Raw genomic sequence first — 22,139 nt, forward strand, 5'->3', positions numbered from 1 at the left:
CTATATAACTTTGGTCTAAAATGCCTAACTTTTTGACATTGGCAATTTGGTCCATTTTTAGTGACAGTTTTTCTCTAAAAATGGAAAATGCAATGTCTATTATGGCATTGTGTCGGCCTATGCTAACATTTTGTTCTGTGACTGATATTTGTTTCACCCTATCAGTAGGTTGTATTTTTCCTGTTGAATCTTGCATTTGCTCCTGATTAATATTTGTGTGTTGTTGTGTTATCATTAGGTTACTGAGCCCAGTTATACCATAGAAGACCTCAAGGCAGGCACACAATACCAATTCGAGTATATGCTGAGAACATGGGAGGACGTAGTGACCCAAGTCAACCATCAGAAGTCATTGCTCTAGAAGGTAAGGTATCTTTTTAATTGCTCCAGTAACATTGTACAGAAACTTGGATAGCATAAGAGAGAATTCCAAATAAAAACTAACTTCTTTGGTTTTCCCTGTTTAATTTTAGAGCAATAAGGTAAGGTTTGTGATAGGGAAAATCATGCCCTTTAAGGCAAAAAAGAGGTTCTTAAAATGGAAAACTAAAGGAGGCTATGTGATATGTGCGAAGTATGTATTTTTTGTATAATGTATTGTGTTTTTATTATATGCTACAATTCAAATTTTAATGCACTATTTGCATCGTCTCCTGAGACAGAGCTACTTTTTTGGTCTATTATTCTGTACATTTTTTTATAATTTCAATACTGGTGTATCATCTTCAACTGATAAGCCAGACCAAACAGCCGCGAAGGAAGGTGAGATTATTATCACCCCCTTATCTATAATAAATTACTGAGTTTGGCGAATTGGTAAGGCTAAAAACTTCTACGTTTTACATTATTTCGGAAAACGGATTTTTTGCGTTGCGTAGAGTAAAGTTGTCCGCACCCCAATAAAACGTCCAATTTTGTTTTTGTTTACGTTAAGGGTGTCAAATTATGTTAACTAGTTTCAAAGGCAGGGCAAAGGCAGTGGCAGAACTGCATGCTAAAAATGTTAACGCCAACACAATACACTAATGTTGACATAGCCAGAAATTGGCCTTCTGTTTTGGCATTGGTGTGAAGATACTATGGCTGTAGTCTGGATGGTCATTGAATTACCTATTATACAATCACACAGTATTATATAATACCAGGGACTGTATTATGAACACCTAATTAGTCACATCAATAAAGTCAACATTTACTCAAAAGGATGAAATGTCCTTTTTGGAAGATTGTCAACATCTCATAATGTCCTTTTGTAGGTCAAGATTGCCATCATGAACATCTCATACCTATAAGGGACGCACCATTTGATACTCGGTTGGGGGTAGGAAGTTAGGGTCGGGAAAGAAATTTTTGTCGTGAATTGTTTTTGGTGGCGATTTTTTTTTTTTTTTGCCTGGCGGCAAGTTTTTTTTTTTAATTTCATGCATTTATACACAGTTAGGTGGGGAAAGGTTTTTTTTTAGTGTTGGTGGGGATTTTTGCTCATGTAGTGGGTGAAGTTTTTTTTCAAAACTTCATACCTCCACCCTGAGAATCTAATGATCGTCCCTAAGGGCTGTTGGTGTAGCAAAGTGAGGAGGGTATTATAGTGAGGAGGGTATTATAGTTCAATTGTGCTAATTATAATATGGTGCAATTGCCTATTTGCCTCTCAAACCACTGAATTTTATTTACCATGAATAGGCATACTCTGCTTTTTGTAGAGACTTCCGTTGAGGTAAGACGTGCCTACGCTGTGCTCCCGTATACCGATCGATTTTGCTGCTTATTACTATACATGTGGATATTGTGAATTGGATTTTATATTTTGCGTCCGACTATTTGTCATCAATATCATTTTGGATTTTATATATTTTTGCATCAATATTTACATCTATATCATCTATCTACTGAAATAAGCATCATGCGTCAATGCTATGACTGTAAAAAGACTAAGAAAGATGTGGCAAGTAGACAATGTGACTATTATCTCTGTAATGATTGTGAGGCGATAAGAGAAGCTAAGATGGCAGCTGTAAAGCCAAAGACAACTGCAAAACCTGCACCCAACAAGATCACTACTGCGAAACCTGCACCCAACAAGATCATTACCGTGGAAGATGCTGCTAAAGTGATTAAACTGACGCATGAAAATCCATAGGAACTATGAACTTGCAACAACTCCGTGCCTTGACGCAGATGCAACCCGCAACTCAATACAAGGGACACTAGCTTCTCTCTTCCCTTTGGGTCATGACCCAACTGTTATCGCCAACACTAGCATAACAATTCTGAATGAGCTTGTAAACTGTGTTCAGAGCCAGTATTACCACCCTCAACAAGGACACCTTGTCACCTGCATCTTTTGCTGAGAGACTTTTACAAGCTACGCCACTACGTAATTTAAACCCTATAGCATCCGTCAATGAGCAAACTATCGCTTGTCTTGTTTCCTGCAAGTTAACCAAGGGAGAGGTGAAAGGCAAACCAGTGTCATGTAGTTTATGCCAAGGGGAATTTCACCCGCAATGTGTTGGAATTAGTACCAGTGGACGAGAGCCGTTTGGTTTTGCTCTTCATGTAAGAACATACCTAAGACTATTGGTAGCCTCCAAAGCCAACTAGCAAATCAAGTCGCTGAAAATGAATCTATGAAAACAACGATTGAACAACAAGCAAGTTTGATATCAACGTTGTCTGAGCAATTAGCTATGAATATGAGTGCAGCATCAGCATCGCCATGGCGACAGACAAACCATCACAACCCGCAGACATTCAGAAGATAAGGAATGACAAACCTCGCGATCATACTCATATGGATACTTTACTTGTTGGAGACTCTATTATTAAGCACATCAACGAAAAAGGACTGACAAGTACTGAAGTAAGGTGCATTCCTGGCGCAAAAAATGGAAGACATAAGATCATCTCTTGCCTCCAAACCTATGCCATACAAAACTGTGATCATACACGCGGGGACGAATGACTGCACCAATGATGAGGACGTGAAAGCAGCTGTTGACACTATCAAAGAAACTTTAGAGGACATCACCAAAAGAGCTCCAAACGCGACTAAGATAATATCAACAGTATGCCCAAGACGAGACAACAAAGAACACCAGGAAAGAGTTAAGAAACTAAATGCGAGTCTGAAAGAAAAAGCAGCGGAAACAGCGAACTGTGTAATTGTGGATAACGACGAGGCGTTTACCAAAGACGCGAAATTAACGGGACATGCTCAATGGTGGTAAGCTTCATCTTTCAAAGGTGGGGACCAAAGCGCTTCTCATGAACATTAATGCCACACACACCGTCGTCAAACCTTCCTCACGAAATCGGTCTGAACGTGGAAACACTGAACGCAAGTCAACATATCAACGTAAACATTCTGGATCTTCCTACCATGGTCGTTTTGATCATATTCGCGTAGAAGGCCGACGCGACAGGCCTATAAATAATGGATATTCACGCGGACAATATAATAAGTTTCATGAGCATGCAGTTGAACATCGTGATCGCAAGCATTTCCCAGAAGTCGTGCTCGTGGATGCTATTTTTGTGGAGAGGAAAATCACCAGAGGAAAGACTGTAAGCACACAAAACCTATACAATGTTTTTCATGCGGTACCTTTGGTCATAAACAGAGTCTGAACATGTGTAAATATTTCTAGATTTTAGGCAAAGAAGTAGTGTCTGATGCCGCTTCTGGTATACAAGCCAGAGAAAGTATTAATTTTGTATTCGGCGGCAATGATATTGGTGTCTCAAATTCAATTTGTATGATGAATGCACTCGTTCAAATATAAGTAATGTAAAATGTACTGATTTTTATCATGTAAATGAAGACGATGTCTCTGGAACTGATAACATGCCTATTTGTAGTGATCACATTACTCAAGATGTAATATCACATAGGCCTACCAACAAGTCATATGAAGGTAATAAGACTAGTAAACATGGTAAAAGACACAGGCGAGGTAAAGGGAAAAGACGTGTTAGTAATAGGCCTGTTATCGGGTGTAATTTTGCGTTTAATAACGTTAACAGAGTTAAGAACAAAATTTATGACATAAGTGATCTGTTGAATAAAGAAAATATAGATGTTATGGGTTTGGCGAAACCTTTCTTGAACATGACGATGGTATTGAAGTCAAGGGATATAAATGGTTTGGTAAGAATAGATCCCACAAAGGTGGTGGCGGAATAGGTTTTCTTGTGTCAGATAAATTAAATGTAATCGATGATAATTTTCTTGATTCTAGTAGTGATGAGATTGAAAGACTATGGTTAAAATTTCTATGGAAAATGGTCCCATTTTTATTGCCGTTGTATATTTTCCAGTAGAAGGCGTTGACATCGAGCGTGTAGATGAACTTTATAGTCAATTACTTTCTGATTGCATTAGAATTGAGGAAATGTGTGTTACTGACAACATTAATGATCCTAGAATCATAATTATGGGTGATTGTACGGTAGAATTGGTAAAGAGATTCCGTTTTGCGATAAGGATATTAATGTTAATGGTCAACGTCTACTTAATTTTAGAGACGATTCTGGTTTACTTATTATGAATTGTACAAAGTTATGTAAAGGTAAATTTACTTGGTTTAGGCACGATCAGAAAAGTGCAATTGATTACTTTTTATGCTCGGATAGTGTTTTTGAATATGTTAAAGAATTTATTGTAGATGACGATCGTAATATGAATTTGGGTAGTGATCATAATATTTTATTAATGAAGTGTGCTTTTAAGAAACCAGTAACTTATAACCATGATCAAAATCAGAAAAATCGTATTATATGGGATATTAGTCCAGACCAAGACTGGTCTGATTTTCAGAATGAAATCTCTTGTAATTTTTCGGATTGGAATATTGACCATTTAGATGACATGGACTCTATTTGGCACTCTTGGAAAGATAAAGTTATTCAAGCAGCAACAAAAACCATCGGTAGCCGTAAAATAAATTCAAAACTGCGTAATTGGTGGGATAAAGATATTGATAAATGTATTAAAGATAGCAAAGAGGCTAATAGAAAACATAGAATTTGGTGTAAGGGTGATAAGAACGATAAAGAACTAGGTCAAGATCTTTGGAATGACTACCAAACAAAGAGGCACCATGTGAAATCAATCATCAAAGAAAAGATCATGCATAAACGTGTTGAGAAATCGATCAAGGTTGCCAATGAGGGAGGTCCCCATTGGCGCAATTTCTGGCAATCACTTTGTGGAAACAAACCTAAGCAGGATATCTATTCTTTGAAAGATCCAGGTACTAATGAGATTATTCACGATAATAACAAAATGAAACAATGTGTATTATATTATTGGCGTACTCTTGGTAAAATGAATAGGGAACTTAAAGATTGTAATAATGACGTATCGACTCGTAATGTTAAAAAGATGGTAAATCAATATAGGATTCAAAATAATCCTGTTAATGATAATCAACTTCATACACTTGAGATAACTTATGAAATGGTATATGATGCTATAAAGAAGTCTAAGAATAATAAGTCACCAGGTATTGATTGTATTTCAAATGAACTTTTAAAAATGGTGGCAGTTGTTTAATAAATTCTTTACTTAAATTATTTAAAAAGATTGCTGCAACAAATATAATTCCAAAAGAATGGAATATAGGTGTTATCATTCCTATTTTCAAAAAAGGAGACCACAAAGATCTCAATAATTATAGGGGATAACGTTAACGTCCTGCATTTCGAAAATCTTTAATAGAATTATTGCAAATGAAATTTCTCTCTTTCTGGATAAAGATAATATACTTTCGGAAGTCCAGGAGGTTTTAGAAAGGATTACAGGTGTGAAGACCATATATTTACCATTCAGAGTATTGCAGCTACAAGACTTGCTGAGGGTAAACCTACCTATATGGCCTTCCTGGACTTTCGTAAGGCATTTGACACAGTATGGAGGGATGGACTCCTTTATTCCGCATGGAATATTGGCATTAGAGGAAATGTTTGGAAGCTCATTGATGCTTTGTACAGAAATGTTCAATCAATGGTAAAATTTGGCAATATTCATACCGATTTTTTCGAGATCGAAGAAGGTGTTAAACAAGGATGTGTACTTTCTCCAATTTTATTCTGTATCTATATAAATGAATTCACAAAGTTACTCGAGCATCATAAATTAGGGGTAAATATTTGTAATGTCCGAACTGGTAGCCTCTTTTGGGCTGACGATATTGTACTTATTGCAAATAGCGATCATGAACTACAAAGGATGTTAGATCTTGCGGCTAACTTTGCTAACGCGTGGAGACTAAGCTTTAATCATAGTAAATCCAATGTATTGATTGTTGGCAAACGATCGAATCCCAATAGAATATGGAATTTGGGAGAGAGTGTTATTAACGAAGTTGACAGGTATAAGTACCTAGGTGTCACTCTCAGTAGAAACATGACAAGTCATTACCATATCGAAGACATTATTAAAAAGGGGAATCGTATGATTGGTTATATAAATTCGCTTATAGCTGACCAGGATGATTTTAAGCGTGTGTATTACGGAGATCTTTTATGGAAAAATTTGGGTATCTCGAGTATTAATTATGCTGCCGCTATATGGGTACCTAATAGCCTAGATGATGCTAGAAAACTTGAGCGTCTCCAAAATCAAATGGCTCGTTCAATTTTAAAAGCGCCCAGGAATACACCGATTGAATGTTTACTGGGTGATCTTGGTTGGCAACCAATCTCTGTTCTCCAAGACAAAGTACGTGTGAAATACTTTGATAGATTAAGATGTATGTCTTTGCATCGTTGGCCAAAATTGATGTTTAATGTCACAAGCACACTTTATAATTCAACAAAGCCTAAACAACTTCGCTGGTTATCCTACTTACAAAATGTGTTTATTGAATGTGGTATGGATCATGTATTTAACGATGTTTCCGTGAGCAATGACTGGGTTAATAATTTGACTAACATTCTTTTGGATAATTCACTTAAAATTGGTTGAAAAATGTTGCCTCTAAATCGTCCCTGATTGATTACCAATTGATTAAATCCACGCCTAGTCTCGAAGAATATCTTTTATGTAACTTTGACTTTTATGCTGCATCTCTTAAGTTCAAAGCACGTTCAAATACGTTACCGCTCAACGGTAGAACTCGTTTATGGAACAATGGAGCGGACAGTACTTGTCCTTTATGTAATAATGGAACTGAAGATATAAGACATTTCATGTTTGTATGTAAAGCACTCCAAAATATCAGAACTGCCGAATACTATAATCTTGAGTATCAACTTATTGTAAATAGCTTAGATCTTATATGGCAATTTTTTATATGCAGTGATCTAAATGTAAAAACATGTCTCATGCTTGGGATTTCAAGTGAAATATTGTTTGATGTTAATAGTATCGATGTTGATTGTATGCTAAATATTTTTGATTTAACTTGTAAATCACTCCTTAAACGAGCTTGGTCTTATCGTAGTGAATGCCTCAAGTAGAGTAGATATACTTTTGTTCTCATTTACATAATCACTTGGTTGTTCCAGAGAAGATGAGAATCTTCTCTGGTTGTTCAAATAACACGCCTTTACCTTTGATTTCCTATGCCCCGCGAGCATCTTCTCCGCCAATTCCAACCCATTGCTCTATGCCCTCTTGCGTCTTCAATTCGATGGAATCTTTGCATTGAGTGGAGAGAGGCGTCGTTAATGAAACAGCCAGTGATTACCCTTTTGTCACGTTACAAAACTTTATTGTTGACCCATCGATTTTCGCTTTCTGGTGCATTGTGGGGTCCCAAAATGATATTTTTTTTTTCATTCAATTTGCTTTGGAACACTGCAATACGCCGGAAAGACGTGTTCGATGGATCGGCAACGAAGTTCATTGATCATTTTTTATTTTATTCTTGGTTCATTTTGTTGTTGTTTATTGTTTAAATTTGTTTGTTTCCTCGTATATTAATGTAAGAACGCACCGTCGGGTAGACGTGTGCCGCTGTTATAAAAGCGTTGTTCTAATAAAATTATTATTATATGTTATCAGCATAACTTAATAATATGAAACAGAGTGTAAGGAAATGTGAATAAAATTGTTTCATCTGCACAGTGGTGTAGCCAGGACTTTTTCAGAGAGAGAGGGGGGGGGGACAAGGCAAACATCATGCGGGGGGGGGGGGGGAATTGTCACAAATGGGCTAAAAAGTATAAAGTACAACAAATTTATCCAAAATGGGCTAACAAATAAAAAGTACAAGAAGTATGTGCATACAAATCTTAAATATCTGTCAGCCAGCATACCACAGGGGGCCAAGAGGGAATTGAATAAAATTGTGTTAATCCGCTCAGTGATGTAGCCAGGACTTTTGCAGGGGGCAGCAAGGTACATTTCAAGGTGGGGGACAAACTTGGACGAAAATGGTACAAAATGGCCAAAAGGTACACCAAATTTGTCCAAAATGGGCTAAAAAGTACTGTAAATGCATAAAAATCTTAAATATCAGGACGGCCAACATCAAACAGGGCAAGACTTCTCACGGTGGATATGCAGTGATATGATATGGTGGCAAGAAGACTTGCTTCGATCACGATGTAATTGCAATTTCAAGCCATTGATTTATATGGAAAGGATACTACAAATTATATTTCTAAATGATATATATATAATCTCCTCTCATACCATTAATCACATTAAATAAAACATTTACATGTTCACAAAATATAAAAAATTTACAAACCGCGAAAGACTCTGACCGCGCAAGACGGGTGATCGCTAGTAAATATAATCAATGTAAATACCAAGGGGGTATGATAGATCTAGTTCAAATTGGGGAAAAGCTTGTATGACCACAGCTTCATTATGCTGTTGATCTGACTCTTATATCGGGCTCTTGTCTGTTGTAATTTAACCTGAGTATTATGAAAAATGTTTCAACAGGCAGACCTTGGGCCATTCTTGACTCAAGCAAACTGCTTGTAATTGGCTGTTACAAAACAGGTAGACAAGCTTAAGATCTAGAAGAATTTACCAAACAAAAAGTATGGTTATTCACAATGCAATACGGCCCTGAAAATATATGGCCCAAGTAGATACATGCATTCTTTTGCCAATCACACTGATATCAAATCAACAAAAAATGTAGATTTTAAGTTGTGAAAAATGACAAATACAATAAAACCATCACATTGTACTATTTATTGTGCGATGTTACGAAAGATATAAGAGTACTCGTTTAGAGTACATTTGAAAGTCTCTTTACACAGATACAGGTTGAAATACAAATAAAAAACTTATTTTCTTTTAATAATCAGATGTATCATCCGGCTCAACTGGAAAGCCAGAGGCAACCGCCCTAAAACAAGGTGAGACATAAACATAATGTAAAAATGTAAATATAGATCTAGCTCAAATTGAAAATACCTCAAAATGGGTAAAAACTTGTCAATTGTGGAAAATTGTGTTCCTTGTCCTGTGGAAATTCAGCTCAGATTCTTAAAAAACAAAAACAGCAGCAGAAAGTAGCTCACACCACACCACAGATACAGGATCTGTGCTCACACACTAGTCTGCAAATTTTGAACATTGGCAAGTTGCTATACCACTGAGTTTTATACTTCTAGCATTCAGTATGTCTGTTGGATTTATACTTCATAACCTGCATAAGTTTATTCAGTGGTTACTTAGAGAGGAGCATGTATCGCATTATCCAAACTTTAAGAGATGCAATAGTACATAAGGGTGTCCAAAATCTCTTTACCACTGGTGTGTTGAACCATCATGAAAATCTTGGTGATTACTCAATGCAAGCCTATGGCCTGCTTCGGTAGTTTCTGCCATGGGCACTTCTATTCTTTCTGTCAGCAGTGTGGGTATTCCCAGGCTGACAGCAAGAGGAAGAGCTGGTTTGGGCAATGTGAATACAAGTTGTGCTCATCAATCCATCCTGGTTATTGAGAGTCAATCAGTTGTGACGGTACAACCGGCTTGGCTGACAAATCCGTTTCCCAGCCATAGTCAATCACCTATTGATCTAGCAGGGTTAGACCTTGCAGATCAATGCAGCCCATTCAGCCATTATGGATGGGCAGCTTGAGGGTGATTTACACAACCAGTTGACAGCCGTGGTACACAGCTAGCTTCCCTAAGCTCCTACGACAGGGAAAAGCTGCGCCTACAGCAGGATACCCGGGTATACAGAGCCCCTTGCAAGTAATTACGCAGTACCTCCCAGGTACAGCAGTGCACAGCTAGGCTCCCACATGGGTACCCAAACTGAGACTGCGGTACCTCGTTGCCCGTCCAGGTTGATACAGCCATTGTGGCAGGGGGAAGTTGCACCGGTGCTGCCGTACCATGGGGTTACCATGGTGGTAGACCAATGCAGGGTCAGTCGTCTGCAAGTTATGTAGCATGGTACCCACTGCAGGGTGGTTTCCTTCATGGCCTAAAGCTGTGGCAGATTATTCCCACCTAGTGGTTTTGCAGCACCATCAGCTGTCTAGAAAAATGGGTCATGTTGATATACCAAAAGCCAAAAATGCTATCCATGTTTATGCACGTCCCTGCGTGGTCATTTGTACTGAGTACCCCGGATATACCACATGCTGCTAGATAATTCAGGGTCTCGCAGGAGTACTCCCTCTTCTCTTGCTTCACATTCTGCTACCCAATGGGTACAGAGTGCTCAGGCAAGCGATGTCTGTTCTTTGTCTTCTTCGTCATCAGAAAATGACTCGGAGTCAGAGGGCGATTCTCAGTCTGATGAGTCTGAAGACGGAGTTCCAGCTCTCCTTCCTCCGCTACCCGTTGAGAAAATGACCAGCACCAGTCTTCCCCTGGACAACAAGAAAGCTGGCTACGCCCCTGGCTCTCGCATTCGCATCCAAAATCAGGTTGATGTATCATAAGGCAGTCAGGCTCTTTGGTTGGATCAAGTTTCTATTTAGAGAATAAAGGTATTGTTTTAGCAGCTGTCGTGCATCTATCGTTTCATATACACAGGCGACATCATTATTGTAAGTAAAACAACGAGGTGAAGCCGAGTTGATTTACACCAAAAATAATGATGTCGCCCGTGTTATATCGACGATAGATGCACGATAGCTGCTAAAACAATACCTTTATTCTCATTCTTAAACACTTCAATTCAAATAAAAATATTATACAAATTTTAATCAAATTAAATCTACATTTTGCAAGGAATTACCTAGGGCTTAAAATCGATCAGTCCTGTTGATGCTGTGCGCCTCCGATTGGTCCAAATAGCGGGTATGCGTATCGCGTTGGCCTTTGCAGCGCTGACCGTGTGATATCCTGTCATATCACACGGGTAAAGCTGGTAAGAACTAATAAGATTGCAGGAAGCGTTCTCAAGTGTTTAAGAATGTTGTAAACAATGGAGCAGGTTCACCGCTGGTCAACAGGCAGTAGAAGTTTTGAAGCCTTCCTTTAGGAGTCTTTGGATTAGACTCCATACACCGGACGATCATTCCGTATCTCCGGAAGCCTTGTTCTAACACAGTACCTTTACATGTTACAAATGAGGATTACAATACCCTCCTGAGGATTCCACTATTGGACCCCGATATCGCCAAACACCTGCCACTTTTAGCTAAAGGCATCCGTGTCCTAGCTACTCCACCAAAGGGAGGATGAACTCAAGCACATTAACAAGCATGCTTGGATATATGTGTAGAGTTTCACCACTACCATTGCCTCTTTACGCTAGTGGCCAAGGATCACGGGGCAAAATCTGACCTTTTCCGCGAACTTAATCTGTTAAAGGTGCTGACAGCTAACTTCAACAAAAACGCCATGGGCCTAGCCCTCAGTATGTCCATCCATCGTCCGGAGATCACTTGCTTTTCCCTTCTAAGGGACGCTGGGGTTCTTATTTGGCAAGGCGTTCTGTCAGCTCATCGTAGAGCATGCCAAGAAAGTCACCAATGAGGCCATATTTGCCTCCCCCACCCGGTTGGAGCTATTTCCGAGCTACAAGCGCAAGTGTGCTAATCGTGCAAGGGATCTCTGCAGTCCCCACCCTGTGGGTTACCTGATACACAGCAGGGTCCTTTAACAGCAACCTATGCACCCGAGGGGGTACACAGTACAAATGACCATATGGGGCGTGCAGCGCTAACGTGGGTAACATTTTCGCCTTTTGGTATATCAATGACCCCTTTTAAAGCCAATGTTGGTATATGGTCGGCATTAAGTTCAATGAGTTGACCAGATCTTCAGGTTGTCATTATAGCTAGAGTCAGTATATGACTCAAATGGTTCAATGAGTTACATAAAAATGTGTGGTATTTAGTTCCCAGGAAGTGAGTTTTGCCTGATGCAATTTGTGGATAAATGTTGATCCCTCACTACAAGAGTTATTACCGTCGATTTGGTTGAAAAAGGAGGTGAGACATGATTAATTCTGTTCAGGCAGTGAATGGGTACTTTTTTTTAATTTTCTCAATTTTTTCGGAAAATAGCCCACTTTTGCCTCAATCTAGCCAAAATTTCTCCAATATTTTTGGGGAAATTTGTAAAAACTAATTTGGTTAAATTCGGCCGCAAATTTAGACTTTTCGTACATCGATGTGTCAAAATTTCTTGAAAAATCGGTATATTGATGGGTCCACTTTCAAATTCTCAGCTTCACACCCCTACCAAAACCAAAGTTGAGTACCCCAGCCCCTGGGCCTATGCAGTACCTCATGAGTGCAGGGATACATAGCAATGCTATTTTACATAAGGAGCTTTGGCCAGAGTATCCTGGTACACAGCAAGGTCCCCTGGGGGGCTATGTAGTGCCTCATTAGGTCAGTGGCACTGGGCTCCTGCTAGTACTGCGCTGGTGCCTCAGTACCCTCAGCCTGAGTTCTCACATGCAGCTGGATCAACAGGGAGGAGGAGGGGTACCGGTGCTGCAGGGTTACCATGTGTACCCAGGTGATTGATCCATGCAGGGTCTGCCAGTTGGGGTCACCCGTAGTGCCTACCATCAGCAATGCATTACTCCAGATCTTACCACACTGCTTCAAGTGGGGCAGCTCACCTCAAGGAGGGGGCTACTGGACCCTTACCGGAACAGATAATGGTGACTAGGTGTGCTTGGCTCCTGACAGGGTCAGACAGCACACCGGCTGTAGTAGGACGGAAAGTTCGGGCCGATGGACGAGCATGGTGGACCTATGGCCATCTCCCATGAGGCGTTCTCAAAATATTTCCATCCATTTTCACAGCACCTGTCATCACCCGTTTTCACAAGCACTTTCGATATCAGAAGCTGACAGGGAGCTCGAGTGGTGGTACTATTACCCTAACTTAATGACCATTAGCAGCATCATAGCTAGTTGGGGCAGGCCAGAACAGTACTTAGATGAAGACTAAGTTTTTCATGTTTATGGAGATATCACCGTCAGGACGATGCAAATTACAGGAGTGACTTTATTCTCCTCGCGCAAGGTCTTGTTGGCAGATGATAGGGCTCCTTGCTCTGGGAGTTGTCTAGATAATATACACAGTGATGTTCCATTAAGTGATATACCTGTATGCATCCTGCCTGGTGGGTCCTCTGGCTTTGCAATAGATGCTGTAGAGATAGACTAAGAAGCAGTGAAGGCTTTACCGACCCGCCAATCTCAATACTACCAGGATCGTGAGGGGAGCATTGCATTGCATTGTCATATTGATCACATCATGCTGGCCAAGGTTCCTCTTTTTCAGGCCAATAGTCGATCTTCTTGTGGGTTTCAAAACAACTTCTTCCTCAGATACCCGGAGGCACAGGGATCAGAGCAACAATCTATCAACTGTGCACGGCACTTGACAGCATAGCCCTTATTAGGGAACATGAGTCGGGAAAGAGCTTTCAGAAAGATATACTGGGCTCATCACCAATGGGAGACAAGAGTCTTCCTTCCTAGCATACAGTGAACACTTATTCCATGCCGTGGTTAGGGTGATAAGGCAGTTGTGTCTTCCTTTTACAGCCCTGGTGAAGCAAGTTACAGAGTTCTTGTCTGAGAAACTTGGATCAGGATTTGACAGCAACAATCAGGACCTGCGAGTTCGTGATCCTCTTCCCATATATCGAGGTGATGGAGACGATACTACTACGTCACCTCAAGGGAATGCTCACAACCACCCACTAGTAGGAAGATCACCCTCTAGGGGACATACTGCTGTTCTGGAGTACATGTGACTCTATATACTGCAGTCCAGCTGAGGCAGTACACTAGGTAGTAGTGCAGGACCGGAGTCATTAGAGGGCAGTTTTCCAATCACCTTGAAAAGTTGGGTCCATTAGAGCAATACCAGTGCAGCGATATCTGTTCCAAAAGATTAACAAATGGATTCATTATTTTGGTTATTCGCAGCCCTTGGGGCTTCCGGTTGTCGAGGTAGTGTCCGTCTTTCTCTTGGGTAGAGAAATAGAACGACATCCTGTCACACATATGCTTATTATTCCGATCCCTGATCAGGATACTTAAGGATGGTTGATGGCAGTTGAACCGCTTTAAATTGTTTAGAGCAATAGAAACCAGCTCCCACCAGATGGGACCGGCGGGCAACCGACAGTCGAGTTTTGAAGCCGTCCCTAACTTGTACCTACATCTGGTCAGTTACTTGCCATATCGATTTTCAGATGTTGATGCAAGAATTATCTTAATCAACATCAAGTGGGGGTGCCAGGGTGTGTGGGTATGGGCCAAAGCCCCCCTCAGAACTCTTTCCCCAGTAAACACCCAAAATTATGAACATGACCGCCAAAAAAAATCACTCCCCACCGGTGAATGGAGTCTAGTCCAAAAATTGCGTAAGCGTATACATTCGAGTAAGTTTGTCACCAAAAAACTGGCAACAAAGTTTGGTTTGATGACAGCTGCAAGAGAGCTGCAAATAGGAAGTGTTGCCTGTTCAAGAGGTTAAAGAAAAACAACACTAAGGAAAACAAGAATAAGTTTGCAGAAGCCAGAGGGGAATAAAATCAGGTTGAGAAGGAAGTACAACAACAACAAGCTGAGTGAAGAGCTTTCAGATGGAAGCCTGAGCAGCAAAAAGTGGTGGAACACAGTTAATACTCTGTCTGGAAGAAAAGCTAGGGCAGACATACCTGTAATAAAAGATCAAAACCAGGTCTACACTACGGCAAAGGAGAAGGCTGAAATACTAGGACAGACTTTTGCTAGGAAATGCCAACTTGAGAATGCAGAAGAACCTGCTCCAGAAGTAAAGGGGACACCACCAAATTCTAAGGACTCCATAGTTTTCAAAGCCAAGGACATCAGGAGGAACCTGATAAAGCTAATGGACCTGATGGGCTCCCCAATAGAATCTTGAAAGAGTGCAGGGCTGAATTAGCAAGACCTCTCAGCCGCCTATTTGACCCGTGCTTTGCAAAGGGAGTGTTTCCCAGCCAGTGGAAGTGTGCGTCAGTCATCCCGGTCCATAAGAGGGACTCAAAGTCCAATCCATCCATGTACCGCCCCATCTCTCTTCTTAGCAACATCAGCAAGGTTATGGAGGCAGTGGTACAGAAGCAGCTTCAGAAGTACCTGTTGCAGCACCATCTCATTTCAGACAGACAGTTTGGCTTTAGACCCCGTCACAACACAGCCGTCATCTTAACCATCCTCTCTCAGCAATGGTCTAACGCTCTAGACAGAGGTCATGAAGTGCGTCTAATTGCCTTGGACATCAAAGGAGCATTTGACAAGGTATGGCACAAAGGACTTTGCTCCAAGCTGAAAGGCAAAGGAGTTTCTGGCAAGCTTCTGACCTGGATTGAGAGCTACCTATCCAACCGGTCCATCAAAGTGGTTCTATCTGGCCAATCCTCAAACAGTACGTCCATCAATGCCTCTGCACCACAAGGCTTAATGCTGGGCCCGCTGCTATTCACTGTCTTTATTAATGATCTGGGAGATGAATGCGAGAACACCCTGTATCTGTATGCAGATGATGACTCCACCCTATGCGAGATCAGATCAAGTGATGACAGCATGGCTGCAACAGCGAGCCTCAACCGGGACCTGGAGAGAATGAGGATCTGGGCAGACAAGTGGAAAGTCACCTTTGAGCCCTCCAAGTTTAAAGCCCTGACTATCTCAAGAAAGAGGAATCCAACTAGACAAGACCTTTATTTTGGAAACACCAAACTGGCAGAGATGGATGAGCTGGAAATCATGGGTGTTACTATTATTGATAAGAAACTCACCTATGATAAGCACATTTCCAACACTACTGCTAGAGCTGGACAGAAGCTTGGAGCACTAAGGAGGGTAGCAAACAAGCTTGATGTTAAAGGGAGAGCCACAGTTTACGAGGCCCAGAATTGCAGTGTTATGGAGTATGCCTCACTGTGCTGGATGAGTGCCTCATGCAACCACCACCCTGAAGCTCCTTGGACGCCATACAGAGCAAAGCATTGAGGATTATTGGTGTTGACGAGCAGCCGGCAAGAATGGATCTTAACATCCCCTCTTTACATCACAGACGAAAGGTGGCTGCTGCATCTGTGCTCTACAAGATGCACACCAGCTTGTGCCCGTCAGACTTGAAAGCATTGCTGCCCAAGCCTTATGTGATCAGACGAGCCACTCGCTCCAGTCTCTCAATGCCAAGTCATGCACTGACTGAGCCAGTCTCAAGAACCTTGTCAACTGGCAGAACTTTCATCCATGTTGCAGTCCATGTTTGGAATCACTGATTATGGAGCTCAATCCTTCAAGAGCCGTGTACATCAACATCTTTTGGGATCATGATTTAGCAGAGGGTTCTTGTCACTCCCCTAAGCTGCTGTGAACCATTGATTAGTCCATAAGGATTACTAATATAGTGCCCTGTTGCCTATGTAAGTGCTTGACTTGGTCATTCCTATCGGGCTATTGTTCACCTTGCATCTTCCTATTGGGGGCACCGACCATTATTGGGTGAGCACCAGGCATGGTTGGGGGACATGAGCCATTTATTGCCAATTTTCCTATGAGATATTCTAAATTTTCAAATCGATTTGGGGGCAGATGCCCCCCTCCCCGTGCCCCTATGACGCTATGCAACTGCGGCAAAACTATGTTTGTAGACTCCTAACCGAAGTGATCTTATCATTTGGCCAAAATGTCAGTTCATCAAGCCCCCATTTTGCCCAAAATTTTAGTTGAGTGCCTCCCTCCCCCGTGTTGGTTCATTGTGTCTGCTACACACATCAAAGGAGTCGTGTTAATGCTATGTTAAGGTGGCTGTGTACTCTCAGACATGCATGTAGTAAAAGTGCAATAACTTTGTAATTATTCAGCATAAAACATATAAAAGTATACATTTTTATGAAGGCAAGACATCAATAAATCTTAATATAAATACAGATTTGGGGTAAAACAACAATTTTGAAGAAAATCACAAAAAGTGAGTTTTTGGCAATATTTGTTAGGTACATCATAACAAAAAAACACTCTTTCCAAAATATTTTATTTTGTTTTTAGCTCAATCTTGAGGCTCCATTCCAAAAACGTTTTTTTTATTTTTTTTGATATTGGCCTTATTTTTTTTGATATTGACCATATAAGGCATCAAAATGAACTTTTTAAAATTCAAAAACGCCTATTTGCACAAAATGATGCCCAAAATCGGAAATAGACCAAAATATAAAAAATGAGAAAACCGTTTCTTGAGTCGATCATGCTTTTTACGATGATCATATTTGCTTACCTATAGATGCTGTATTTATTGAGTTATCGTGTACCTAAATCGTCATTTTACCGAGAAAATGAACATTGAAATAATGGCCGTTGAAGTTTAAAGTGGTCACATTTTGCACTTTCATCGAATCTCACAGGAGAATGCGACAGTTTTCGTTTTTGAAACTTATATTACGTGAACATCGGGTAAATCCACAGCCCCTTGAGAAGTTTGAGCGAAATCCATTCATAACTTGATATTTAAATCGGGGAAAGAACTTGAAAAACCCACATTTCATCAGCTAAAACGGAGCCATTTGACCACTAGGTTTTTGTGAAATCAGTGCTTCCGTGGTGTTTCCATAAGATGCGCCGCGATGCAGATAAGCGTCGCGATTTGTGCGTTAACAAATTGCGCGATACGCAACGCGATGAGTTGTTGCGCGCGTGTACCTTGCTGGTACAACAAAGATTTTCTTTCCTTTTCAATTTCAAACACGAGTGGAATAGTGAAATAAAATCCTTAAAATATTGCAGGTGGAGTTTACAAATCTGGATTTTCATTCCTTGTATTTATAAAAAACATAACAAGGTACACACATATCATAAAAACTCAATTTTGAGAAAGAAACAATGGCTAGAGTACACAGCCGCGTTAAGGGCAGACTAAGGGGGGCACATTCGTCCACACCCGAATTTGAGATTTCGTGATACTTACGAACACTTATTGTATTCTTTAATTTGAAATTGATAAAATACAACTGTTGATATTTCCCCCCATTTTTGCTTTTTTTAAAAATCATTATTGCACTCTTTTCAAAAAGTCACATGGCTGAAGACAGCTTAGTAAATTGGCAGGAAATAATGAGTCAGGAAGTTCGAGAATGCGAAATATTGTGATTACGCACGCGATTCACGTTCAGTATGTTGTTAACGCCAGCAAAACTTGTGTAAACAAAACAAAGTCAAAATAGCTCAAAATGGCACTCAGATTTGTCAATTATTTTGAATTTTGGCACACTAAAAGAAGACATAATGGATTCATTGATGCAAAAAGATGTACATTTATATCATGCTCCAGATACAGCTTTTTATTTACAAGCGTGAAAGTCTTCCCGTTTTCAAATATAAGGACGTTTTGTGCATAATTTTGACATTTTTTACTAAATAAAAGCGTCAAATTCTCAGAGTTAAGTTCACGTTTGACAACATTGCACGATTTTTGTGACAAGATAACTAAAAAATATGCAAGCAAAAGTTAAACTTTTGCACTATAGTTTAGAGCTCATCAAAGTTTAGAAAACTTTTTCTCATTTTTCAAAATATTTGTTTTAAACAAAAATATACACAAGAAAATTTTCAACGGAAACTGAAGGCAAATAAATAAATATTTACCTGCTAATATTTTCGGTAACTAACTGTTACCATCCTCAGGCAGTAATGACTGGCTGACTGTCTTCTTCACACTTGGATGATTTTGGTGTTTCTAGAAGACAGTCGTAAATTCTCGGAAGATCCCGGCCCCCGTCTCTATCTGTTGAGCTTGACTTGTTTTTCCTGTCTGATGGCTATGGAATATACACCATTATTTGCCATTTTTAGCGTAATAAAGTAACAAAATTGCTTTTTTTCCAAGAAGATGCGAATTTCAAAAAAATAAAAAACTTTCCCTAATTTTATGTCTCTTCCTAAATGTTTACTCGAACTTATTTTGTTTTTTATGTTGTCACCAAAAATTGGGTTAAAAAGTGTATTTTTGTGATTTTTTCAAAAACTAAAGATTTTTTCAAAAGCTGATGTCACCATGGGATTCCTCCACTCATTTCCATTCCAAAAATTTATAGTTTTATATACTTTGGACATAAAATTAAGAAATAATGATGCTTAAAAGGTCCATGTTCCCTCCCATTACTCTGGCTATACACAAGCATGTACACTACGCAAAAAAAAGTTTCTTTATGGTTAGGAAATTTACCCACTATTAAAATCTAGCAGGACAATCTCCCACATGCAATTATTTAGCAAACGCATATAATTGGTCGCTAGATTTTAATAGTGGGTAAATTCTAACCATAAAGAAACTTTTTTTATGTAGTTTACATTGCATTGCACTATCTCAATACATAGGGTCTATTCACAAAGTTAAGTTTCGCATCATAAAAATTTCGATGACATATTTGATATCAGCATGAAAAATGCATCAAAATGAGTACAACCAAGCCCAGTTTTGGTTAAGCCATTCTCCAAATAAAATATCACATACAAGTATACACCATAGATTTACAGTATAGGTCCATCAATAGGATTCATCAAGTGAAGTTTCGCGGCGTAAAAATTTTGGATTTTTAAAATTCCGATGACATATCTGGAATGAGCATAAAAATCGCATCGAAATGAATCCAAACTTGACTATTTTCCGTTCAGGGATTGTCGTGATAGAATTTATTGTTTTTAAATTAATTATTTATTAATTAACATTGTTATTATTGTTATTCATTGTGTTATCATTAGTATTTAATATATTATATTTCCTGCAATTTTACTATCATCACAATAGATGCTGGACAACAAGGTGATAGGAATGGTGGATGCTATGGCATGGCAAAGAGTAACAGCAAACTGATTATAATTAGAGGGGATGCTAGTGGGGGTAGCCATACTGCCAGATTTATTGTTTTTAAATTAATTATTTATTAATTAACATTGTTATTATTGTTATTCATTATGTTATCATTAGTATTTAATAAATTATATTTCTTGCAATTATTTTATTACATATTAATCTCATTGTATATTTTACTTGTTACATTTCAGATATTGGTGAATGGGAGAAACAAATGGTGATTGGTGAAGGCAAATTGAGGAACCCAAGAGGCATAGCTATCCATGAGAGCAATGGAGATATAGCAATTGCAGACTACGATGCAGAATGTGTGTTTGTTTACAATACACAAGGGAAGTACAGGTTTAATCTTGATACAACACAACAACTAAATAGTCCCTGTGGTGTTGTTTACACCTCAGGTAAATATTATGTTACAGACGAGTCAGCATATGTCAGGTATTATAATGCTGATGATGGTAAGTATTGTGGTAGTTGGCTCTCTGTTAAACCAGGTCACAATGTAGATAATGATAATGCATCGCTATGGGGAATATGTGTGGACACAGATTGTAATCTGTTGGTAGGTGATATCAGTGGTAATTACATAAGTAAACACACAGGTGATGGGAAACACATCAATAGTTTTAATGTTGACATACAGCCTGTATACATGGCTGTCACATCACATAATAATGTCATCATCTCTGGTCAGCGTGTAGTACAAATTGTCAATCAAGATGGCTTAGTACATAGGGTTCAATGTCCTGGCATGAGTGTGCCACATGGTGTTTGTTTTCATAGTGGTGTGTTGTTTGTATGTGATTCGGATAGTGCCAATATCTTGTGTTTTACACAAGATGCTACACATCTTACTACCATCCCAATAGATAAACAACAACATGATTTGTGGGGTGGATGCAATGGCATGGCAAAGAGTAACAGCAAACTGATTGTAAGTAGAGGGGATGCTTGTGTACAGCATATTACTGGCAGAGTTGAAGTGTATACACATAAAAAATAGACCCATTTATCAACATCATCAAATTAACATATCAATGGGATTATGCTAATTATATTAAATTATTCAAATTAATTTTATTTTCACATTTAATTAATTTTCATGGCTATTTTTTTATTTTCACATTTAATTAATTTTCATGCATACTTCTATAGGGTTTTACCATAGGGCAAAATCATTTCCAAAAAAATTGCATAGTTGATCTGAAGAACCGCTGAACCAAACCGAGTCATGTTTGTGCTTATTCAACTGCATTTTTTATGCTTAATCCACATACGGGGACGAAAGTTTAAAATTCCAAAATTTTTGGTGTTTTTTTGGCGCGTTCAGTGATTCTGGTGGTAAACGCAGATGCAAAAAAATTGAATAACGCATCATAAAAATTTTAGATTTTGAAAATTTCGTTGATGGATTTGCGATCGGGATAATGAATCGAGTAAAATGAGTACAAATATGCCTATTCTTGGGTTAGCAGTTCTTAGTTTATTATTTCATAATGCATGTGTAATTCAATAGGGCATACAGTTACAGTGCATACTCCTATAGGATTTTTACCTCAGTTTAAAATCATTATCAAAAAGTGTCATAGTCATCTCAAGTCGAACCACTTTACCAGACACCAGGCGCGTTCGTGCTTTTCTGGGTTTTTTTTGCTGAATATAAATATGGAAACGAAAATTTAAATTCCAAAATTGTTGAGTTTTTTGAGGGGCAATCAATGTAAGCACCAAAATTCCAGCTCAAATTTGCCATATTTTACATTATCTCAAAGTCCATTTTCGCGTCGAAAAAATGTCAGATTTTTAAAGTTTTGACGACTTATTTGGAATCGGGATATAAAATGCATCAAAATAAGTCCAAACAAGCTGTGTATTGGACAAA

The 22,139-nt window shown here is 39.1% G+C and overlaps 1 protein-coding gene across 1 annotated transcript; it reads left to right on the forward strand.

Moving 5' to 3' along the window:
- The first annotated feature begins 719 nt into the window (after positions 1–719).
- Positions 720–21,260, forward strand: LOC140139459 (uncharacterized). The gene is made up of 3 exons (XM_072161209.1): positions 720–762; positions 9,277–9,327; positions 20,449–21,260. Exon 3 carries the CDS (start codon positions 20,472–20,474, stop codon positions 21,258–21,260), a length of 789 nt encoding a protein of 262 aa, XP_072017310.1. The 5' UTR covers positions 720–762; positions 9,277–9,327; positions 20,449–20,471.
- Positions 21,261–22,139: the final 879 nt, after the last annotated feature.

This window comes from Amphiura filiformis, chromosome 2, assembly GCF_039555335.1.
Source record: "Amphiura filiformis chromosome 2, Afil_fr2py, whole genome shotgun sequence".
In the NCBI taxonomy this organism is placed as follows: Eukaryota; Metazoa; Echinodermata; class Ophiuroidea; order Amphilepidida; family Amphiuridae; genus Amphiura; species Amphiura filiformis.